The 19,370-nt window shown below is 33.9% G+C and overlaps 1 protein-coding gene across 1 annotated transcript; it reads left to right on the top strand.

Moving 5' to 3' along the window:
* Window positions 1–15,478: 15,478 nt before the first annotated feature.
* Window positions 15,479–19,370, top strand: LOC122296367 (cytochrome P450 81Q32-like). Its single transcript, XM_043105985.1, has 2 exons — window positions 15,479–16,678; window positions 18,688–19,370. Exons 1-2 carry the CDS (start codon window positions 15,764–15,766, stop codon window positions 19,309–19,311), a joined length of 1,539 nt encoding a protein of 512 aa, XP_042961919.1. The 5' UTR covers window positions 15,479–15,763; the 3' UTR covers window positions 19,312–19,370.

The raw sequence follows: 19,370 nt of genomic DNA, 5'->3' as shown, positions 1-19,370 counted from the left end.
GTGAAGCAAGCAATAAAGAATCAGCAAATCTTTGTCTTATGGCTAAAGATGACATTGAGGTAACAAATCTTGATAATATTGAAAATCCTTCATATGAAAAATTGCAAAATGTTTTAGAAGAGATTTATGAGGAATTTGAAAAATTGGGTATCAAGTATACTGCTTTAAAAAAGAAAAATTCTTCTTTAACAAACGAAATTGAAATTTTAAGAAAAAAAAGTATCATTTTAAAAGATGAAAATCTGGAATTGAATAAGAAGAAAACCGATTTAGAAAATATTGTTGAAAACTTTACGAATGGAAAAAGAAATTTTGAAAAACTTCTTGGTAGTCAAAGATGTGTTTTTGACAAGGCAGGATTGGGATATATGCCAAAACAAAAATACAAACCTTATAAAAATTTCTTTGATAATCATTCTACATCAAAGACTAATATTCAAAATTCTTTTCACAAAAATAATTTTGTCAAAAAATGATATTATTATAATCATTCAAGTTTTTCATATATGTCACATGCTATTTGTAATTTTTGTAATAGAAATGGTCATAATTATCATATTTGTCCTATTAGAAGAAATCATACAATGACTATTAGGGCCATATGGGTACCTAAAAATCTTGTTTCTTCTAATACTAATAAATAAAGGACCCAAAGAACTTGGGTATCAAGAAAAATCATTTTAATTGTTTTTATAGGTATGCATGAAGTCATCCATAAGCAAAAATAAGTGGTTTTTAGATAGTGGATGTTCAAGACACATGACGGGAGACAAGACTAAGTTCTTTGATCTTAGATTTAAAGAAGAAGGACACGTGACATTTGGAGACAACTCGAAAGGGAAGATCGTGGGAATAGGTAAAATTGGTAATGAATCTTCTCTCATAATTGAAGATGTTCTACTTGTTGAAGGTTTAAAACATAATCTTTTGAGCATAAGTCAATTATGTGATAAAGGATTTACAGTTACTTTCAAAATGGATAAATGCATTATTTTAAATGATCATGATTGTAATATTTGTTTTATTGCTTTTAGAAACAATAATGTTTATACAATCGATTTTGAAGAAATTACCTCACAAGATACTATTTGCTTTTCAGCTCAAAATGAAATTAGTTGGCTATGGCATAGAAGATTAGGTCATGCCAATATGGAACTTATTTCCAAACTTTCAAAAAATGATCTTGTGAGAGGTTTACCAAAAACAAATTTTCTTAAAGACAAAATTTGTGATGCATGTCAATTTGGTAAACAAACAAAAACTTCTTTTAAAACTAAGAAACATATTTCCACTACTAGACCATTGCAACTGATACACATGGATCTTTTTGGACCAAATAGAGTTGCAAGTCTAGGAGGAAAATATTATGCATTTGTTATTGTTGATGATTTCTCTAGATATACTTGGGTCATCTTTCTTGCTCATAAAGATGAGGCACATAATGCTTTTACCAAGTTATGCAAGAGAATTCAAAATGAAAAGGGCTATACTATTTCAAGTATCCGAAATGATAGGGGAAAAGAGTTTGTTAATAAAAATATTGAAACATTTTGTGATGAAAACGGTTTTGTACATAATTTTTCTGCTCTTCGAACTTCTCAACAAAATGGGGTAGTAGAGAGGAAAAATAGATCTCTTCAAGAGATGGCAAGAACAATGCTCAATGAAAACAACTTGCCTAGTTATTTTTGGGCCGAAGCGGTAAGTACTACATGTTATGTTATAAATAGAGTTATGCTAAGGTCTAAATTAGATAAAACCCCCTATGAGCTTTGGAATGAGAAAAAGCCCAACATTGGTTACTTTCATGTATTTGGATGCAAATGTTTTATTTTGAATGACAGGGATAATTTAGGCAAGTTTGATGCAAAATCTGATGAAGGTATCTTTCTCGGATATTCTACTAATAGTAAAGCTTATAGAGTATTCAATAAAAAGACTTTGACTGTACAAGAATCTATGCATGTAGTATTTGATGAATCTAATTCTCCACTCTCCAAGAAATCTGTTGATGAAGAAACAGAAAGTATAAATAACACAGAAAGTCTCAATCTCAATAAAGAGAAAACAATAGAGGAAGTTCAACATGGAGCCATCAGGAAAGATCATCAAAATTTAATACAAGATGCAACCAAACAGTGGAAATTTGTGAAAGATCATCCAGTAGAACAAATTTTGGGAGAACCTTCACAAGGTATAAGTACTCAATCATCTCTTAGAAATATTTGCAATCATACTACTTTTCTATCTCAAATTGAACCCAAAAATATTGATGACGCACTTCTTGATGAATCTTGGATTCTAGCTATGCAAGAAGAGTTGAATCAATTTGAAAGAAATGATGTTTGGACACTTGTTCCTAGACCCAAAAATCATGCTATTATTGGAACAAAATGGGTTTTTAGAAACAAGAAAGATGAGTCCGGAGTCATTACTGGAAATAAGGCTCGACTTGTAGCCCAAGGTTTTAATCAAGAAGAAGGAATCGATTATGATGAGGCATATGCACCTGTCGTAAGATTAGAAGCTATTCGAATGCTACTTGCATATGCTTGTTATAAAGATTTCAAACTTTTTCAAATGGATGTTAAAAGTGCTTTCTTAAATGGTTTTATAAATGAAGAGGTATATGTTGAGCAACCTCCAGGTTTTGAAAATCATATTTCCCCAAATCATGTTTTCAAACTCGCAAAAACATTATATGAACTTAAACAAGCTCCTAGAGTTTGGTACGAGAGACTCAGTGGTTTTTTGATTAAAAAGGTTTTTCAAGAGGAAAAATCGACACAACTCTTTTCATTAAATATGAAAATGATGATATTCTTTTGATTCAGATTTATGTTGATGATATAATATTCGGTGCTACTAATGAAAATATGTGTCAAGTTTTTGCTAAGACTATGCAGGAAGAATTTGAGATGAGCATGATGGGAGAACTTACATTCTTTCTCGGATTACAAATTAAGCAAGCAAAAAGTGGGACATTCATCAATCAATCAAAATATATTAAGAAATTACTGAAGAAGTTTGGGATGGAAAATGCTAAGGAAATTGGAACACCAATGAGCCCATCAACTAAACTTGATAAAGATGAATCCGGTAAGCCAGTTGACTAAAAAATATATCGAGGTATGATTGGTAGTTTATTATATTTAACAGCCAGTAGACCAGATATTATGTTTAGTGTGTGCTTATGTGCACGTTTTCAATCATCTCTAAAAGAATCACGTTTAATTGCAGTTAAGCGCATTTTTAGATATCTTAATGGTACAATTAACCTAGGGTTATAGTACCCTAAGCACACATCTTTCGATCTAATCAGTTACGCAGATGCAGATTATGCTGGCTGTAAAATAGATCGAAAAAGTACTAGTGGAGCATGTCATTTCTTAGGTCATGCACTAGTTTCCTAGTTTAGTAAAAAATAAAATTCTGTTGCACTATCTACTGCTGAGGCAGAATATGTTGCTACTGGTAGTTGTTGTGCTCAAGTTCTCTACATGAAGTAACAACTTGAAGATTTTAAACTTATGTATAATCACATTTCAATCAAATGTGATAATACAAGTGCTATAAATCTTTCAAAGAACCCAATACAACATTCTAGAACTAAGCATATTGAAATAAGGTATAATTTTCTTTGAGATCATGTGCAAAAAGGCGATATAATATTAGAGTTCACAAACACACACGATCAGTTAGCAGATATTTTCACAAAACCTTTACCAGAAGATAGATTATGTATGATCAGTAGAGAAATAGGTATGATGCATGCTATGAATATCTCTTATAAGATAGACCAGAGTTAATAAAAATAGAGATAGATTTTTTAAATACTTTTACATAAACTTGAGATTCTTAACCTCATGTTTGAGACGCTCATTCTCTTCATACAATATTATGTCATTCTTATCCATGGGAACCGGCAAGCGGAATGAACAATCTAATAAAGATTTCAACTGTTTATTCTTCTGCCGAATGATTCCTTCCCTTGTGTGAGACTCTTGAACAATTCGTTGAAGTACAACAATTTATTCTTTGAGCTTTTTAACTTCGTGATTTTTGACTTGTAGCCGCTGAGAAAAAACCACAATAGAGGAAGAGTAGCGAGTCTCAAGACTCACCAAATCATAAATAGCATTAGAATCTGACTTATTAGTCAGATTATTATTTTCTTGCTGCAACATGGCACCAATGGTAGCTGCAGAAAGAACAGGAGGTTGAGATGCAGAATGCCTCATGGATGGATCTAGAGAAATGTTAGAAGAATGAGCCATTGAGAAAAGAATAGAAGGCTTAAAACGAGAATGTTGAAAGAATCCAGATGAGTTATAAAGATGAGAAGAAAACTTGATGCGGATTGGATGAGCTTCAGGACTGATTTTATAGAGATAGCATAAAGAATAAGACAAGCTATCATCCAAGTCAAAGAGCAATATATTTTTTTCCTGATCGGTGAAAATGACATTTTTAAAAACTCGGAGCCTTCAATCTCGTTTGTCAACAACATCAGGCAATTTTTTTCAAATCTCCAGCCGCACTTGTCGGGTCACAGACGGATAAAATTTATTTATTTATTTATTTATTTAACTATCTATAGTGTCTACTAACGCACTGTTTTCTTCAGGTCTATTTACTTGTTGCCGATCCTTTTTAATGATACCAAAAGGGGGAGAAGTTTTAGACTAGAACATTAACGTTATTTAAATTGCTAAACTTGTTATATATGCCTGGAATTATATTTATATTTTTACTTGAAAAACTAACGCATATTTTCAGGGGGAGCTTAAGTATTAATACAGGTTTCAAGTTCTATCAAGTATTTGTCATCATAAAAAAGGGGGAGATTGTTGAATCCAAGATTTCAAGTTTCATGTGATTATAAATCTACACATGGATTTTGATGATAACAAATGAATTCAAAGAATAAAAGAGTTTCAAGTTCAAGTTGTTCACACAATGGAATCAAGCACATCAAAAAATCAAGCATGAGCAAGAAGGAAACAAGTTCACATTAAAGTCATAGAGTAATGTTGTAAATCTCTTAAAATTCAAAATTAGGATTAATGCTCAAAATTAATATTTTATCATAAAGCATTAAAATACATTTTCCACATGTGCATGAATATTTTTGAAAATTAAATTTGAAAATTTTGAAAGATGATTGATTGTCATTTTTTGCATGTGCATGCCTTGATTAAAGGGTTGAACTTTGAAAATATTAAAGATGATTGATTGTCATCTTTCACATGTGCATGTTTTATTTGAATATTTTCAAAAGTGATTGATGCTTTTTTAGACTTATACAAAAGGTAGATGATTTTGTTTGAAAAAATTTGAAAAGTAAAGTGTGCTCATTTTGTCATATGCAAAAAGTAAAAGATTAGGTTTGAATTTTTTGAAAAGGAAAGTGTGCTCATTTTGTCATATGCCAAAAGTAAAAGATTAGGTTTGATTTTTTTTTAAAAAGTGAATGATGTTGTCTTTGACAATTGAAAAAGAAGAACCTTTTATTTGAATTTTTTGAAAAAGTGAATGATGTTGTCTTTGACATATGAATCTTTTTAAATTTGAATATGAAGTCTCATATGCCTATAAATAGATCATTTGAGAGCTTCACATTTACAACACCAAGAGCATACAACATTCATTCAAAGCTTTCATTCTCTCTTCTCTAAGCATTGAGCATTAATCCTTGTTCATTTTGAGAGATATAGTTTGCGCTGTATTGTTCTTATTTCACTCATTGAGGAGTGTTTTCTGATAACCTACCCACTATCAGCTTTTGTATCAGAAAAAGGGTGTGTATAACCCTTGTGCGTGTAGAAAGTATTCTACACGGGGAATAGTTGAATCACCACGTGAAAGGTGATTGCAAGTGTAGATGGTGTTCTACATGGATTCTTTGTAGCGGTGTTGTTCAAATGTGTAATAAGTTTCTATCTCCACCTGAAGGAGGTTGAATAGTAAATTTGGGAATCCTCAAGGGGTAGCTTGAGGCGAGGACGTAGGCAGTGGGGCCGAACCTCGTTAACATACTGAGTTTGCTTCTCTCTTACCCTTACTCTTTATATTTATTGTTATTTCATATTTTATTTATATTTTATATTATATATTTGATTTAAATTGTTATTTTTTTTAAATACAACTCAATTCACCCCCCTCTTATGTTAGTCATCTGGGCAACATCTTTATATTCACAATATCATCATATCTTGTGATGTTATTTTCTATAAAACTAGTTACCCCTTTCAAACAGATTTTTCTATTCTTCATCCAATTTTTGAACTTGCTACATCTTCAAATCCTATTTTGCCTACTCCTCTTTCAGATATTTCAAATCCCAAGAATCCATTATCCACCACTCTTGACACATCTCAATGTTCAATGTCTCTTCCCCCATTACAATCAAATCCTACTTGAAAATCCACAAGAACTAGAAGGCCGCCTCGTTACTTGCAACATTATCATTGATATCTAAAAACAAAGTTATTGCTTTTTCTCTGGTTGATAGTTCTTCCAATTCAGGTATTTCCTATCCCATTTTTCATATATTTCTTATTCCAAAATTTTTCCCTCATATCAACATTCATGTTCTTCTGTTGATTATCTATATGAGCCTACATATTTCATCAAGCCATCAAATATTCTCATTGAAAGGATGCAATGGCAGCTGAAATCAGTATTCTTGAAGCAAATAAAACTTGGACCTTAACCATTTTACCTCCTGTCTTGGCAAGCAGCCTATTGGCTGTAAATGGTTTATAAGTGCAAGTTGAAATCTTATGGCACTTTGGAAAAGTATAAAACTCGATTGGTTGCAAAGGGGTATACTCAAAAAGAGGAAATCGACTATTTTGATATTTTCTCTTTTGTTGCAAAACTGACCATTGTTTGTTGCTTTCTTGCCTTAGCTGCTATGCATAATTGGGAATTATATCAGCTGAATGTAAATAATGCCTTTCTCTATAGGTAGTTGGATGAGAAAGTTTATATGAAACTTTGCCCTTGGATTTGTAAGCTTCTCAAGTTTCTATATGGGCTTAAACAAGCCTCTAAACAATGGTTCTCTAAGTTCTCTTTAACTTTGACTTATGGTTTTATTCAATTAAAGTCTGATTACTTATTATTTATCAAATGTTTTGGTGGTTCTTTTCTGGCATTGCTGGTTTATGTGGATGACATTGTTATTAATTCCAATGATTCTAAAAATGTTGTTGATCTTAAAGCTTTCTTACATTTACATTTTAAACTAAAAGATCTTGGTACTTTGAGATACTTTTTGGGGCTTGAAGTTGTACTGAATGCTAAGGGTATTTCTCTTTCCTAGAGAAAATATGCTCTTGAAATTGTTTCTGGTATTGGTTTATTAGCTGCTAAACCTACGACTTGCCCTATGGATCATAATTTAAGGCTTTGTAAGACATAATCTTCAGGTCCTTTGTTGGATAATTCTTCTTCTTACATAAGGTTAATTGGTCATCTTTTATATTTGACACTTACTACCTGATCTATCTTTTTCTGTAAATATTTTGAGTCAATTCTTGGATTAGCCTCGTCAATCTTTTTATGATGCAGCTGTCAATGTTGTTAGATATGTTAAAGCTATTGCAGGCTAACGATTATTTTTCCCAGCTCATCATCATTACATCTCAAAGGCTTATGTGATTCTAACTAGGCCACTTGTCCTAATTCCTGAAGATCTGATAATGGCCTTTGTCTCTTTATTGGTGATTCTTTGACTTCCTGAAAATTAAAGAAACAAGTTATTATCTCAAGATCCTTTGTTGAAGTTGAGTATTGCTGGATGGCCTGTATTTTTTGTGAAATCAAATGGCTTGTCTCTTTACTTCTTGATTTCGGCATTTTTTTTTCTTTTGATCGTGTGTTATATTGTGATAGTCAAGTAGCACTTCTTATTGCTGCCAATCCAATTTTTCATGAAAGAACTGAGCACATTAAAATAAATTGTCACTTGATTCGAGATATGGTTAAAGATAAAGTTGTAATGACTCTTCATATTTCCTCTATACATTAGTCAGTTGATTTTGGCGAGCTAGGTGTCATCAATCTTCATATTTCCTCTATACATTAGTCAGTTGATTTTGGCGAGCTAGGTGTCATCAATCTTCATATTCCAACTTGAGGGGCTGTTACAAATATTATATTTGAAATTAATTTAATTATAATCACATGTAATCACTTGCACCATAATTAATATGCACCTTAATTGTTTTTCCTTTATATTTGTTGTTGTATACTTCATTTTACAATTTACACAGTTTTAATAAAGAGAAACTCTACTCAGCAACCGACTTAAATTTCCTACATCGCACACGTGATGTGGCAAACCCAATCTAGGCACCACATCACGGTTCTCAACTTGGATGAACCAGCCGACGTCAAAGAGAAGACCTTTGTCCCTGCATCCAGATTATGCCACGGTAAGTTTCCTACCGAAACCTGGTTTTTGGTTCCCCAATACAGTGACAGGGTAAATATGTCCCCCATGTCACGACAAATATCTCTTCTCCGATCCACTCCCGAGATCGCTGGCAACTAAGTCATGGTGAGTCATCCTTCGAATTTACAGTTCTTTTTGTTAAGAAATCGCAAGAAAAGAACAAGAGGATCGAATTGAATTGGCTTCTTTTATTGTTTCTAACACTACATTTTTTTTTTTCGTTACTTCAGTCGATTTCTCAGAACTACTTAATGTGAACTTCCACTTGATTGGTTATTGAAAGTGTTACTACAATTTTTGTACCCCTAGAAGTTGATACATTTTTTTCATATATATTGATTTTTGTGGTTACAGCTGAAGTGATTTGGAAAAATGGGTATCATCAAGAAATTGAAGCTGAGATGACTTGGACCCAAAAAAACAAAGCAACGGGTGCTATTAATTGATTGCTTAGTGACTAATGATTTTAAGATTTTTATCCGAGCTGGCTTTAATGTTATGTAGTTTGTCTTTCCCAGTTTCGTTTTGTTTTATTACTATTGTCCAAATTTCAGTCTTTGATATAATTTTTCCTTTAAATATGCATACCCTTATTGAGATTCTTAGTAATAATTTTTTAATTGGTAAAATGTATTTTGTTCAATTCTATATGTAGAGTGTCATCTTGGTTAGCTCAAAGTGAAGATAGCCAAGCTAAGGAAGCAATTTTCTTTTCTTTCTTTTGAATTTTAAAATTTCATGTCATCAGTGTAGACTTGTTAATAAGCTCAAGGTGTGGTTGTTGTTGTTAATGTGAACTATGAAACAGGTCTGGTGGTGGTGGAGAGGGTTTTGAAGTTACCAAGTTTGGACGTGGACATGTTGCACTAATAAGTAATAGGATTTTCAAGGTTTGCCATCTCATGAACTGCATGCATGTAATCTTTTAATAAAGCCTGGCTTTGTAAAAGTAATGTAGGACCAACTTGTTGCCTTGTTAGTTTTGGCCAAAAGCTAAGTTGCCTCCCTTTTCCTTTCTCTCGTGTACATGTATGCAGAACTTTCTATAAGTCACCAAATGCATGCATGTAGAAGATAGCCAACTTTTTACTATGTTTTGGTCACCATATGCTTCTAGTGGATCTGACAACACTCAACAGACATTTCTTTAAGAACTTATAAAAACAAAAATATGTATGTCTGAAGAACGTTCTGTTCCTAATATGTTTGCAGAGTGGGGAAGTCGACAATTTTAACCATGTTAATGGGCACTCTTTTAGAAGCTGCTTCTTATGCTTTCGCAATGCTAAGTTGCATTCCTGGGATTGTTCACTATAGTCCATAATGACACTAAATTTCAGTTGCTTAACCTTCTTGGAATTATTGAAGGTGCATCTGAAGGAATGTGGGAGGTAGTAAAACCCTTCAACTCTTTTTATCTTCGATAATTATGAATCATTTGTGTATGCAAGTAATCTTATCAACTACTAGAAAAGGATGTTTGATAAGCTTTGTATGATTGTCTTTTCGTCTTAAATCAAATATTGATGATATTTTTAATGGGCACTTGATTCTTTCATTTACAATCTTCTGCTTAACATATCTTGGGGCCATGATAAGGCTGTTTCTCTCAAGTTATTGTTGTTGCCAAGTCTTTAGACATTGTGTTGAGCTATATGGTTTAGTATGGTTCAATCATGAAAGTTTGTGCCCAGTGGGGCATATTCAAAACCATCTATTATGAACATGGGAAGAATCCATAGATGTACTGCCAAAATTTGAGGATTTACTTACCCATGGGTATTCCACCGGGTCCAACATGCCTTTTTTTGTTTGTTTTTTCTTTACCTTGTGATATGTTATTAGTTATACTATTTTGCACTTATAATTTTGGATTATGCTATTTTGATTTTCTGTTAAAAAAAGTGTTTCTGAGTGAGGGACATCGGCAACCGAAGACTGTGAAATATCTCTCTCCGATTGATTGAAAAAAAAAGGATGTTACTTCTAAAGATAACCAATAAAGAAAAGGATGTTTATGGAATATCAACATTCTCAAGAGCTTTCATTTGAATCTTTATACCTGCATTGATTCTTCTCTTTGATTTGTTTCTTCATCTATTGGAACGTCGGCTAGCTTTATAATTTTTATCTATTGACAAATATTCTTCAAAAAGAAAAAAATTGGAGGCATTTCATTCAACAGCACTCTATGAGAGAGATAAATGCTCATAAGGTTGAGGTCGAACAAAATGCTCAGAAGGGAAAATAAATGCAGAGAGAGAGAGAGAGAGAGATGCTCAAAGGGTTGAGGTCGAGCAAAATTTGCGAAGGGTCGAGAATAGAAATGTGAGAATATTATTGTATTTGTATTGGATTATATTAATTGTAATAGTTTTTGCCTAGTTCAGATAAACTAGGGGGCACATGTGAATTTATAGATAATTTTTTTTTTTTTTCTTGTACGAATCGAGTGTGTAATGGTACTCCTCCTTGAATTAGGCAAAGCAAAACTTGATTAGGTTCTTGATCAAGCATTTTGTTATATAGGGGGAGGTATTATGGAAGCTATGAAAAATCTGCTATTTTTTGTCACTTTTCTAAATCTGCTATTTTTTGTCACTTTTCTAAATCTGCTATTTTTTACTCCATTTTTAAAGTCCTTTTTGAGCTTATCTAAGACATTCATCGTAACATTTTGGATCAATCAATTATACACACAGTTAAGTGAAACAAAAATCTATACCCTATATATAGATTTTTTTTCCAAATCTATTATAAACAGGATGATACCTAAACAAAATCGCACAAGCTATGTAGATATTTTTCTAAACTCATGCACGCACAGACAATAATCAGCCAAATTGACATTGAACTACGATTGATTTCATATACAAATACACATTGTAAGTTTTACAAGTACTCCATGTTCCTGAGTTAGGACCAAAATCTATACATCTCCACTGTTAAAGGTCTCCACAACCTAAAATACACAAATTCATATACAACTGGACACAACACCATCTACACACATGCACCTGGACACAATCCACAACATTTATATCCACAAAAAGTTCTTTACAAGTCTAGTCACACGATTCTGCCAAAAAATTAGCCATCGCCTGCCTAGTCACACAATGTTGCCAAGAAACATGGGCAAGTCCAGCCAATAACATCGCACACTAATAGTTGACCAACATGCTAATAATAATGATTTTTATGCATTGTCTGATATAAGCACCTATCTCCATGGAATTACATCGCATCAATATGGTCACACACCTGAAACAACACAAATAATATTCAATACCACATGCATAATAACTTTCAAAATGAAGGTAGACTCAATTAAACCAATAAGCAAAACTTCACACCCCCTCATTACCTGATGGCATCAGATGTGTGACAATATTAAATTGAGATTCTGGAAGGTTGCACAATTGTAATTCATCATCAAATATTTTTCTTTTGGCATATGTGAGAATGAAGGGGTGAGAATAATCGTTATAGTCAAAAAATTAGTATTAAAGCTCATTTTTTCCACCAGAACATGAGCTATATGAGTATACTTGTTTTTTTCTTTTATTTTTTAAATATGCCTGTGATTTTCTGTTTTACATATAGCGAACACAAGACAATGCAAGAAGCCTATTTCGAACTCAAACATAAAAATCGGAGACCAAATTACAAAATAATGATAATGAAAGAATCTAAGCATACTAACCCTGGTAGTGTACCCCTCAACTTATGAGACACAGTCACCAAAATGCACAATAGACAAGGGACATGTCAAGCATATGAACCCTACTAGAGTGATTGAAGATCTTTTTTTCTTCAAATGGAAGAGGCTACATACTTCATGCTTAAAGTTGAAAAGAGGGGGCAATGGGCAACCATTTGGAAGATGGGCATTGGGCTCACATAGCTCATCAAAGAAAGGGTGTGCACATTCTTCTAACTTCAATATCAAAAACCAACAAGAGGGAAAATGATAGGTCATATATACATAGGATGACAATAGGTTACTACCAAAGAATATTGTAAGGAATAGATAGAATGGAACTCAGTACGAGCAAGCTGTAGAAGTTGCAGCTCACACAACAGAAGACAGCAAACTAACATGGCTTAATAAAATTTTTTTTTTGAAAGCAAATGAAATAAAATTATTTCTTATGTCATTGGGCTTTATCTTGATACTAAAATTAATTTTCATTGAAAGATGTCCAACTCACCGAGGTGCATCGAAGGCTTGGTGAATATTGAAGAAGCCGTGAATCAAGGTCAATTGCTTCAAGAGGCATTCGTTTGTGGAAAACCTAAACAGACCCAATTCTGCATTACATAAATGGATCAAATCCAAGTATACTAAACCCCATACTCAACAGCAATTGATGACTATGCAATAATATGTGCACAGACCATCTGATTCGACCATTAAAAATAAGATGTTTTAAGAAAATAAAGTCAAGAGCTTTTAGACAAATTGCAAAATAATAATAATGAAAGAAAAATTATGCACTGAGTAAACTGAAAAAAAGAAAAAGAAAAGACAAACAAACAAACAGGTTCTTGGCTAGTCTCACATAAGAACAAAGGCATCTACAAAGAACAACTTCACAAATTTGAAAAATATCAATTTTACCTATAAACCTAGCATAAGCTTTTGAATTTTTAAATAACCAAACCATCCCTACAACAAATTCGGTTACTAATGGTTACTAACATAGTATTCAACCCATAATTAGTAGAAAAAGGACAGAAAATAGAAAACTAAGAAAAGAGAGGAGAATCACCTGAAGGAGCGAATGGGAAGGGATTCAGAGAAATGAAAAAGAAGCTCAAAATTGATGCAAACCCAATTCAGAAGGAAGGAAAAGAGCGAAGAAAAAATACCCTTAAAAAAGGTATTGGTATATCAGTTATGCTACATGCAACCGAGAGGCGAGACCATGGGAGAATCAGGAAGGCCACGTTAACCGAGTAAAAAAAAATAGAAATGAAACAAGACAAAATTAGAAAGAAAAAAGAAATCAGAATTGAAGAGAAAAGAGGAAAGAGTCTTGAGCTTCTTCTTTGTCTGCGGCTTCCATAGCTGAAAAGAAACGTCCCTCCCTAACTCTCTGTCAATATTCCTTGCCACTATTTTTTGCCCCTATTTATATTTATCTAAACTTTTTTCTTAGTCTAGGAAAAGAAAACCCCCAGCTCATACTTATTTAAGCTTTTTCTAATATAGGAAAAGAAAACCTCAACTCCATCTAGAGAGAGAGAGAGAGATCACGAGTAGCTTAGAAGAGGAAAGACTGGCTTAGATGGTAGAGGAGTTTATAGAATCTGAATCATCATCACCCATTTTTTCTGCTTCCCCAAAGTGTCCTCCTCCTAATCATCATACCGATATCTCACTTTACAAGTATGATTTTTCATAAACGAGATGCTATCAATGTCCAATTCTTGAGAACATGAAGCTATTAATGGAGCATGGAACAAGATCTTGAGAAGATTATGGAGAAGAGTAAGTAATCAGGAGAGAAGGAGAAGGTTAAGGCGACGTGGAGAAGAAAACCATACGAAGAAGGGGAAATGAAAGAATCATGGGAGAAGAGAAGGGAAACGACGAAGTGGAGGGAAGGGAGCTGGAGCTGGAGCTGTGCAAAACTCACCGTTTCATTAAGCCACGTGGGACGCGATTACACACCGATTTCTCCACCCGGTTGCAATTAGCATTTTTCTTGGTATATATAGGGATTAAACTATGCTTTATGAGAAACTAGCCGTTGGGTCGATTACAAAAGTTAAAAAAAATATATATTTTGAAGTAAAAGCTAACAAAAGCAAATTTGGACAATACCTTGAGCACTCCCAATGGATGCTTTATAATGAATTTTTCTTTAAAATATAAAGAAATATTTTCAAAATTACCTTCCATTGAATCTTCTATTTTAAAGGGATTTTAGAGTTTGCTACAAGGAAGCCACTACATTTGAAGGAGCTTGTACACGGTTGTAAATAATTTTTTATTCATTTCTCACATATCATACAAACCTGGAGGCTACATGTTGCCATTGTCTTTGGAATGTTGATATTTTTAATAATTTGGATATTAATTATTTGGTTAGTGGTGATATTTTAAAATATATTTTTATTATATATATATTTTTTAATTTTTAAATTAATTTATATTTTAATTTAATTTGTAAATTTGGATTAATTTAAAATAGTACATAATTATATGATATTGTATATATAAAAATATAATAAATATCAAGAGATATGAAAATATTATTAATAGATAGAGAAAATATTTGAAATGAATAAATAATATTAAAAAGTATAATATTTAAATGATATAAAAAAATAGATAAATTGATGTATAATATATTATAAAAATTAATTTAAAAAATAAAAAAATAAATTTTAATAATATATTTTAAAGAATAGGAGATAGAATCTGAGTGCTCTTATAGGGAAAGTAGGGCTATAGACGCATTTTCGAGAATATAGAATAATTTGTCAGTGATGATGATGCTTTTGTCGGCGGTTCAGAGAGAACACGTAAGGAGACACGGGCACGACTGAGCACACATGAAGGGTGCTGACTCTTGTTGAATGGTAATGGAGACGGAGAAATTTCAAATTGGGGGTGGAGAAATTTCGAAAGGGCTGGTATAAAATAAATATTTTAGCGTTTTAGTTATAGAAAAATGATATTTATAACCGTGATTATACAAATAACGTATAATTATTTAAAAATAAATAAATTAATATGAGATTTATATAAAAAATATTTTATAATTTTATTTTATTCTTTTTGTACAACCGTTTATATGTGCCTGCCGACTGTATTTAACAATTCCGTTAGTTATATATATATTAAAAAAAAAAAAAAAAAAGATAAAGTTACGTAATAAGTGTGGTGACAATTCCGTTAGTTATATATATATTAAAAAAAAAAAAAAAAAGATAAAGTTACGTAATAAGTGTGGTGTAGGATGGACTATTTAATAATTACCTCCCCCTTATCTTACGTCTATCGCTATCACCGTTCCCCGAGATTTTTTTCCATTATTTCAAGAGAAATGCTAGGAATCCAAATCCAATAATGATCCTGATTATCAAAACCATGTCACTGTGCATCTCACCAATTTCGATGATCTGGGTTTGTTGTCTGCACGTCATCTTGAAAAATGGCGACTTTACTCAACCTGAGGTGAAAAGTTCATGAAATCTTAGAAGAATGCCTTCATTTCTTCTTGAATTTGTTCTTACAGATGAGAACCGAATGAATATTAGCCATCCAAATTCTCTGTAAATGTATTCATGATATCACCATCCATGGAAATCCCATTCTACTGTTATTTTCTGCTCTTTCTCTTATTGTTTATCCTCACAAAACATCTGATTTTGCCGAGCAAAAGACTCCCACCAGGCCCTGCTTTTTCCCTCCTCATTATTGGCCACCTCCATCTCTTGAAGAAACCCCTACACCGATCCTTTGCAAAACTTGCAGACCAATATGGTCCAGTTCTCTATATCAAGATGGGCTCCCGCCCTGTCCTCCTTGTTTCTTCCCCCACCGCCGCCGAGGAATGCTTCACCAAAAATGATATCGCGTTTGCAAACCGCCCAAGACTCCTTGCCGGAAAACACCTTGGCTACAACTATACTACCCTTGTTTGGGCCTCCTATGGCTACCACTGGCGCAACTTGAGGCGCATAGCCTCTCTTGAACTTCTGTCATCCAATCGCCTCCAAACGTTCTATGGCATACGCGTTGACGAGGTTCGATCGTTGATTTCTCGGCTTTTCCAAGACTTGGAAGGGGTTGAGTTTCGGACCGTGGACATGAAGTCAGTTTTTTTTCAGCTGACCCTCAATGTCATGATGAGAATGATCGCAGGAAAGCGGTACTATGGAGAGAACGCGGCAGAGCTGGAAGAAACGAGAGAGTTCAAGAAAATTGTGAAGGAGACCCTTCAGCTCAGTGTGCCTACAAATCTAGGAGATTTTCTGCCGGCTTTTAAATGGGTTGGATCGAGAGGACTGGAGAAAAGGTTGGTGATACTGCAGGGGAAAAGGGACAAGTTCATGCAGGAGTTGATTGAAGAACAAAGGAGAATGAGGGCCGATTCTGCTTTTGAAGAGAGGGACAAGAACATGATTGACGTCCTATTGTCACTGCAAGAAGCTGAACCTGAGTTTTATAAGGATGAAATCGTGAGAGGCATGATGCTTGTAAGCTTTCTCACTCCCTTTCAAAATTATTCATTTGAGATGCGAAGAAAAGCCAAAAAAAAAAAAATAATAATAACTTGGTTCTGCAGTTGTGATAAAGTGGATTATGGAACAACCGAATCGATTTGTAAGGATGTCATTGAAGATGTTTCCGTAGATCTTAGTTGCTCTCATTGTAACCATTTATTTATTTATTTTTAATTTTAAATTCTTTTATTATTTTAAGTTTTATTTTTTTATTTATTTTTATGGAGGGTAATGCATTATTTGTTAAATGAGACGGGCCAATTCTTTTCCATTTAGAAGTGCTAAATTCACTTTCATAAAAGTAAACTTAAAAGCAATAATATATACTAGTCCCAAATATACGAAGTGGACCCACCATGCAAAAGTGTAAAAAACTCATATTTTCTTGGTGGGATCCACACTTTTATAATAAGCTTGCGCAAGATTTTGCATTTGGGACTTGTAGAGAAGTTTGTATACAAACTGTTTGTAAAAATGTCTCACTAAATGTGAGAGCTTGCATAGAGTCTCTTTATCTATTTATAGAAATTTTACAGAGTTGTAACATTTACAAAGAAGACAAGCAACGGTATCAAAATAAAATAAGAAAGTGTAGTGCTTGATTTGATTATTGATTGTGTTGTTTCCAAATGTGTGCATGTAGCCGTTGCTTGGTTGGTGGTTTCCATGTGTGCATATGGTAGCCGTTGGTTGGTTGGTAGTTTCCATATGTGTGCATGTAGTAGTCGTTGCATCTGGCAGTTGATTGAGTTGATTTGTTGAGTATTGTTAATAGTCCCCCGCAAACTGAGCTGAGAGAGAAGGCCAAGTTTGGTGCCTAGAGATTGAAGTGCAAGACGTCCAAGAGGTTTGGCGACGATGTCGGCATGTTGGGAGGAAGCCAGAATGTGTCGGGTATGCAGTAGTCCTCGACCAACACATTCTTGCACGTAGTGGTAATCGATTTTTATATGCTTACTGCAGGCATGAAAAACAGGATTGACAGTCATATGTAGGGCACTGAGGTTATCACAAAAGAGAATTGGTGCCAATGGGAGGAAGACTCTCTTGCTCTTACACTGGCTCTAGATACCATAAAGAAGTTTGTATACAAACTATTTGTAAAAATGTCTCACTAAATGTGAGAGCTTGCATAGAGTCTCTTTGTCTATTTATAGGAATTTTACAGAGTTGTAACATTTACAAAGGAGACAATTAATGCTATAATTAAGAAAGTGTAGTGCTTGATTTGATTCTTGGTTGTGTTGTTTCCAAATGTGTGCGTGTAGCCATTGCTTGGTTGGTGGTTTCCATATTTGTGCATGTAGTAACTGTTGGTTGGTAGTTTTCATATGTGTGCATGTAGTATCTGTTGCATCTGGATCATGGTTGACTGAGTTGATTTGGTGAGTATTGTTAATAACGCGAACCTGTCATTACTCACTCACAAATTGAGTTTCATGTGATATGTTAGATCTACTTATAATAAAAGTAACTTTACAATTTGACATGTCACATCAAACTATGTTAATTCGTGACTTTATTTTTATGAGATTTTTTGTGGTTAAAGTATTTTATGTTCAATTGTCTTGGAAGCTAACTAGCAAATAAAACAAAATAAAAACCAATTTATGGATGAGTCATTGTGATGGTCATGGTGAAAATGAAATTAACATTGGAGTGAGAGTTTGTGGGTGGTTTTTATAATTTATACTTTTTTCTTTTTATTTTCCTTTTTAATATAGGGGAAGTATAAGAATCATAACATGATTACTCATTGATTAGCATCTAGGAGTATTGGTTTTACAGAACTATGTGCCCTTCACTCGATGCCCAATGGTGTCGTGTCCTACCTAACAGTTGGGTAGGCAAGTTATGTGGCAGATACTAGGAATGTTTTCGGGCCAAAAAACACAAAAAGAAGAGAAATTTTCTTTTAAGGTGTTGGTAGATGAAGGCATCCCTTGCACATTTTGAAACAAATTAGCATTTTTCTTTTTCAGGTCATGTTAACTGCAGGGACGGACAGTTCAGCTGGAACAATGGAATGGGTATTGTCTCTTCTGTTGAACAATCCAGAGTCCCTTGTAAAAGCCCAGGCTGAAATTCACAATCACATTGGACAAAACAGGCTACTAGAGGAATCAGATCTTACAGAGCTTCCCTATCTTCGCAGCATCATAAACGAGACACTCCGGATGTACCCACCTGCCCCACTTCTTCCCCACGAGTCATCCGAGGAATGTACTGTCGGTGGCTTTCATGTCCCGTGCTGCACAATGCTAATGGTAAATGCATGGGGCATACAAAATGATCCCAAGATATGGGCTGAGCCTAGAAAGTTTAAGCCAGAGAGGTTCCAAGGTCTGGAAGGGGAAAGGAAATTCGATGGAATGGTGTTGTTGCCGTTTGGAGCAGGGAGAAGAGGTTGTCCTGGAGAGGGTCTGGCAATGCGGATGGTGGGGCTGGCCTTAGGATCACTGATTCAGTGCTTTGAGTGGAAAAGAATTGGGGAGGAGATGGTGGACATGACAGAAGGGGCAGGACTCACAGTGCCCAAAGCGCAACCATTACTAGCCATGTATAAGCCACACCCTGCAATGGCAAATTACCTTTCTAAACTCTGAGAACGCTAGGCTCCCGGCCTGTTCTTTGCTCGCCTCTATTCTAGTATTCTTATTTTCTA

Source organism: Carya illinoinensis, chromosome 15 (genome assembly GCF_018687715.1).
Source record: "Carya illinoinensis cultivar Pawnee chromosome 15, C.illinoinensisPawnee_v1, whole genome shotgun sequence".
NCBI lineage: Eukaryota > Viridiplantae > Streptophyta > Magnoliopsida > Fagales > Juglandaceae > Carya > Carya illinoinensis.
The sequence above is the reverse complement of the archived record's forward strand: the minus strand, read 5'-3'. Positions and strand labels throughout refer to the sequence as shown.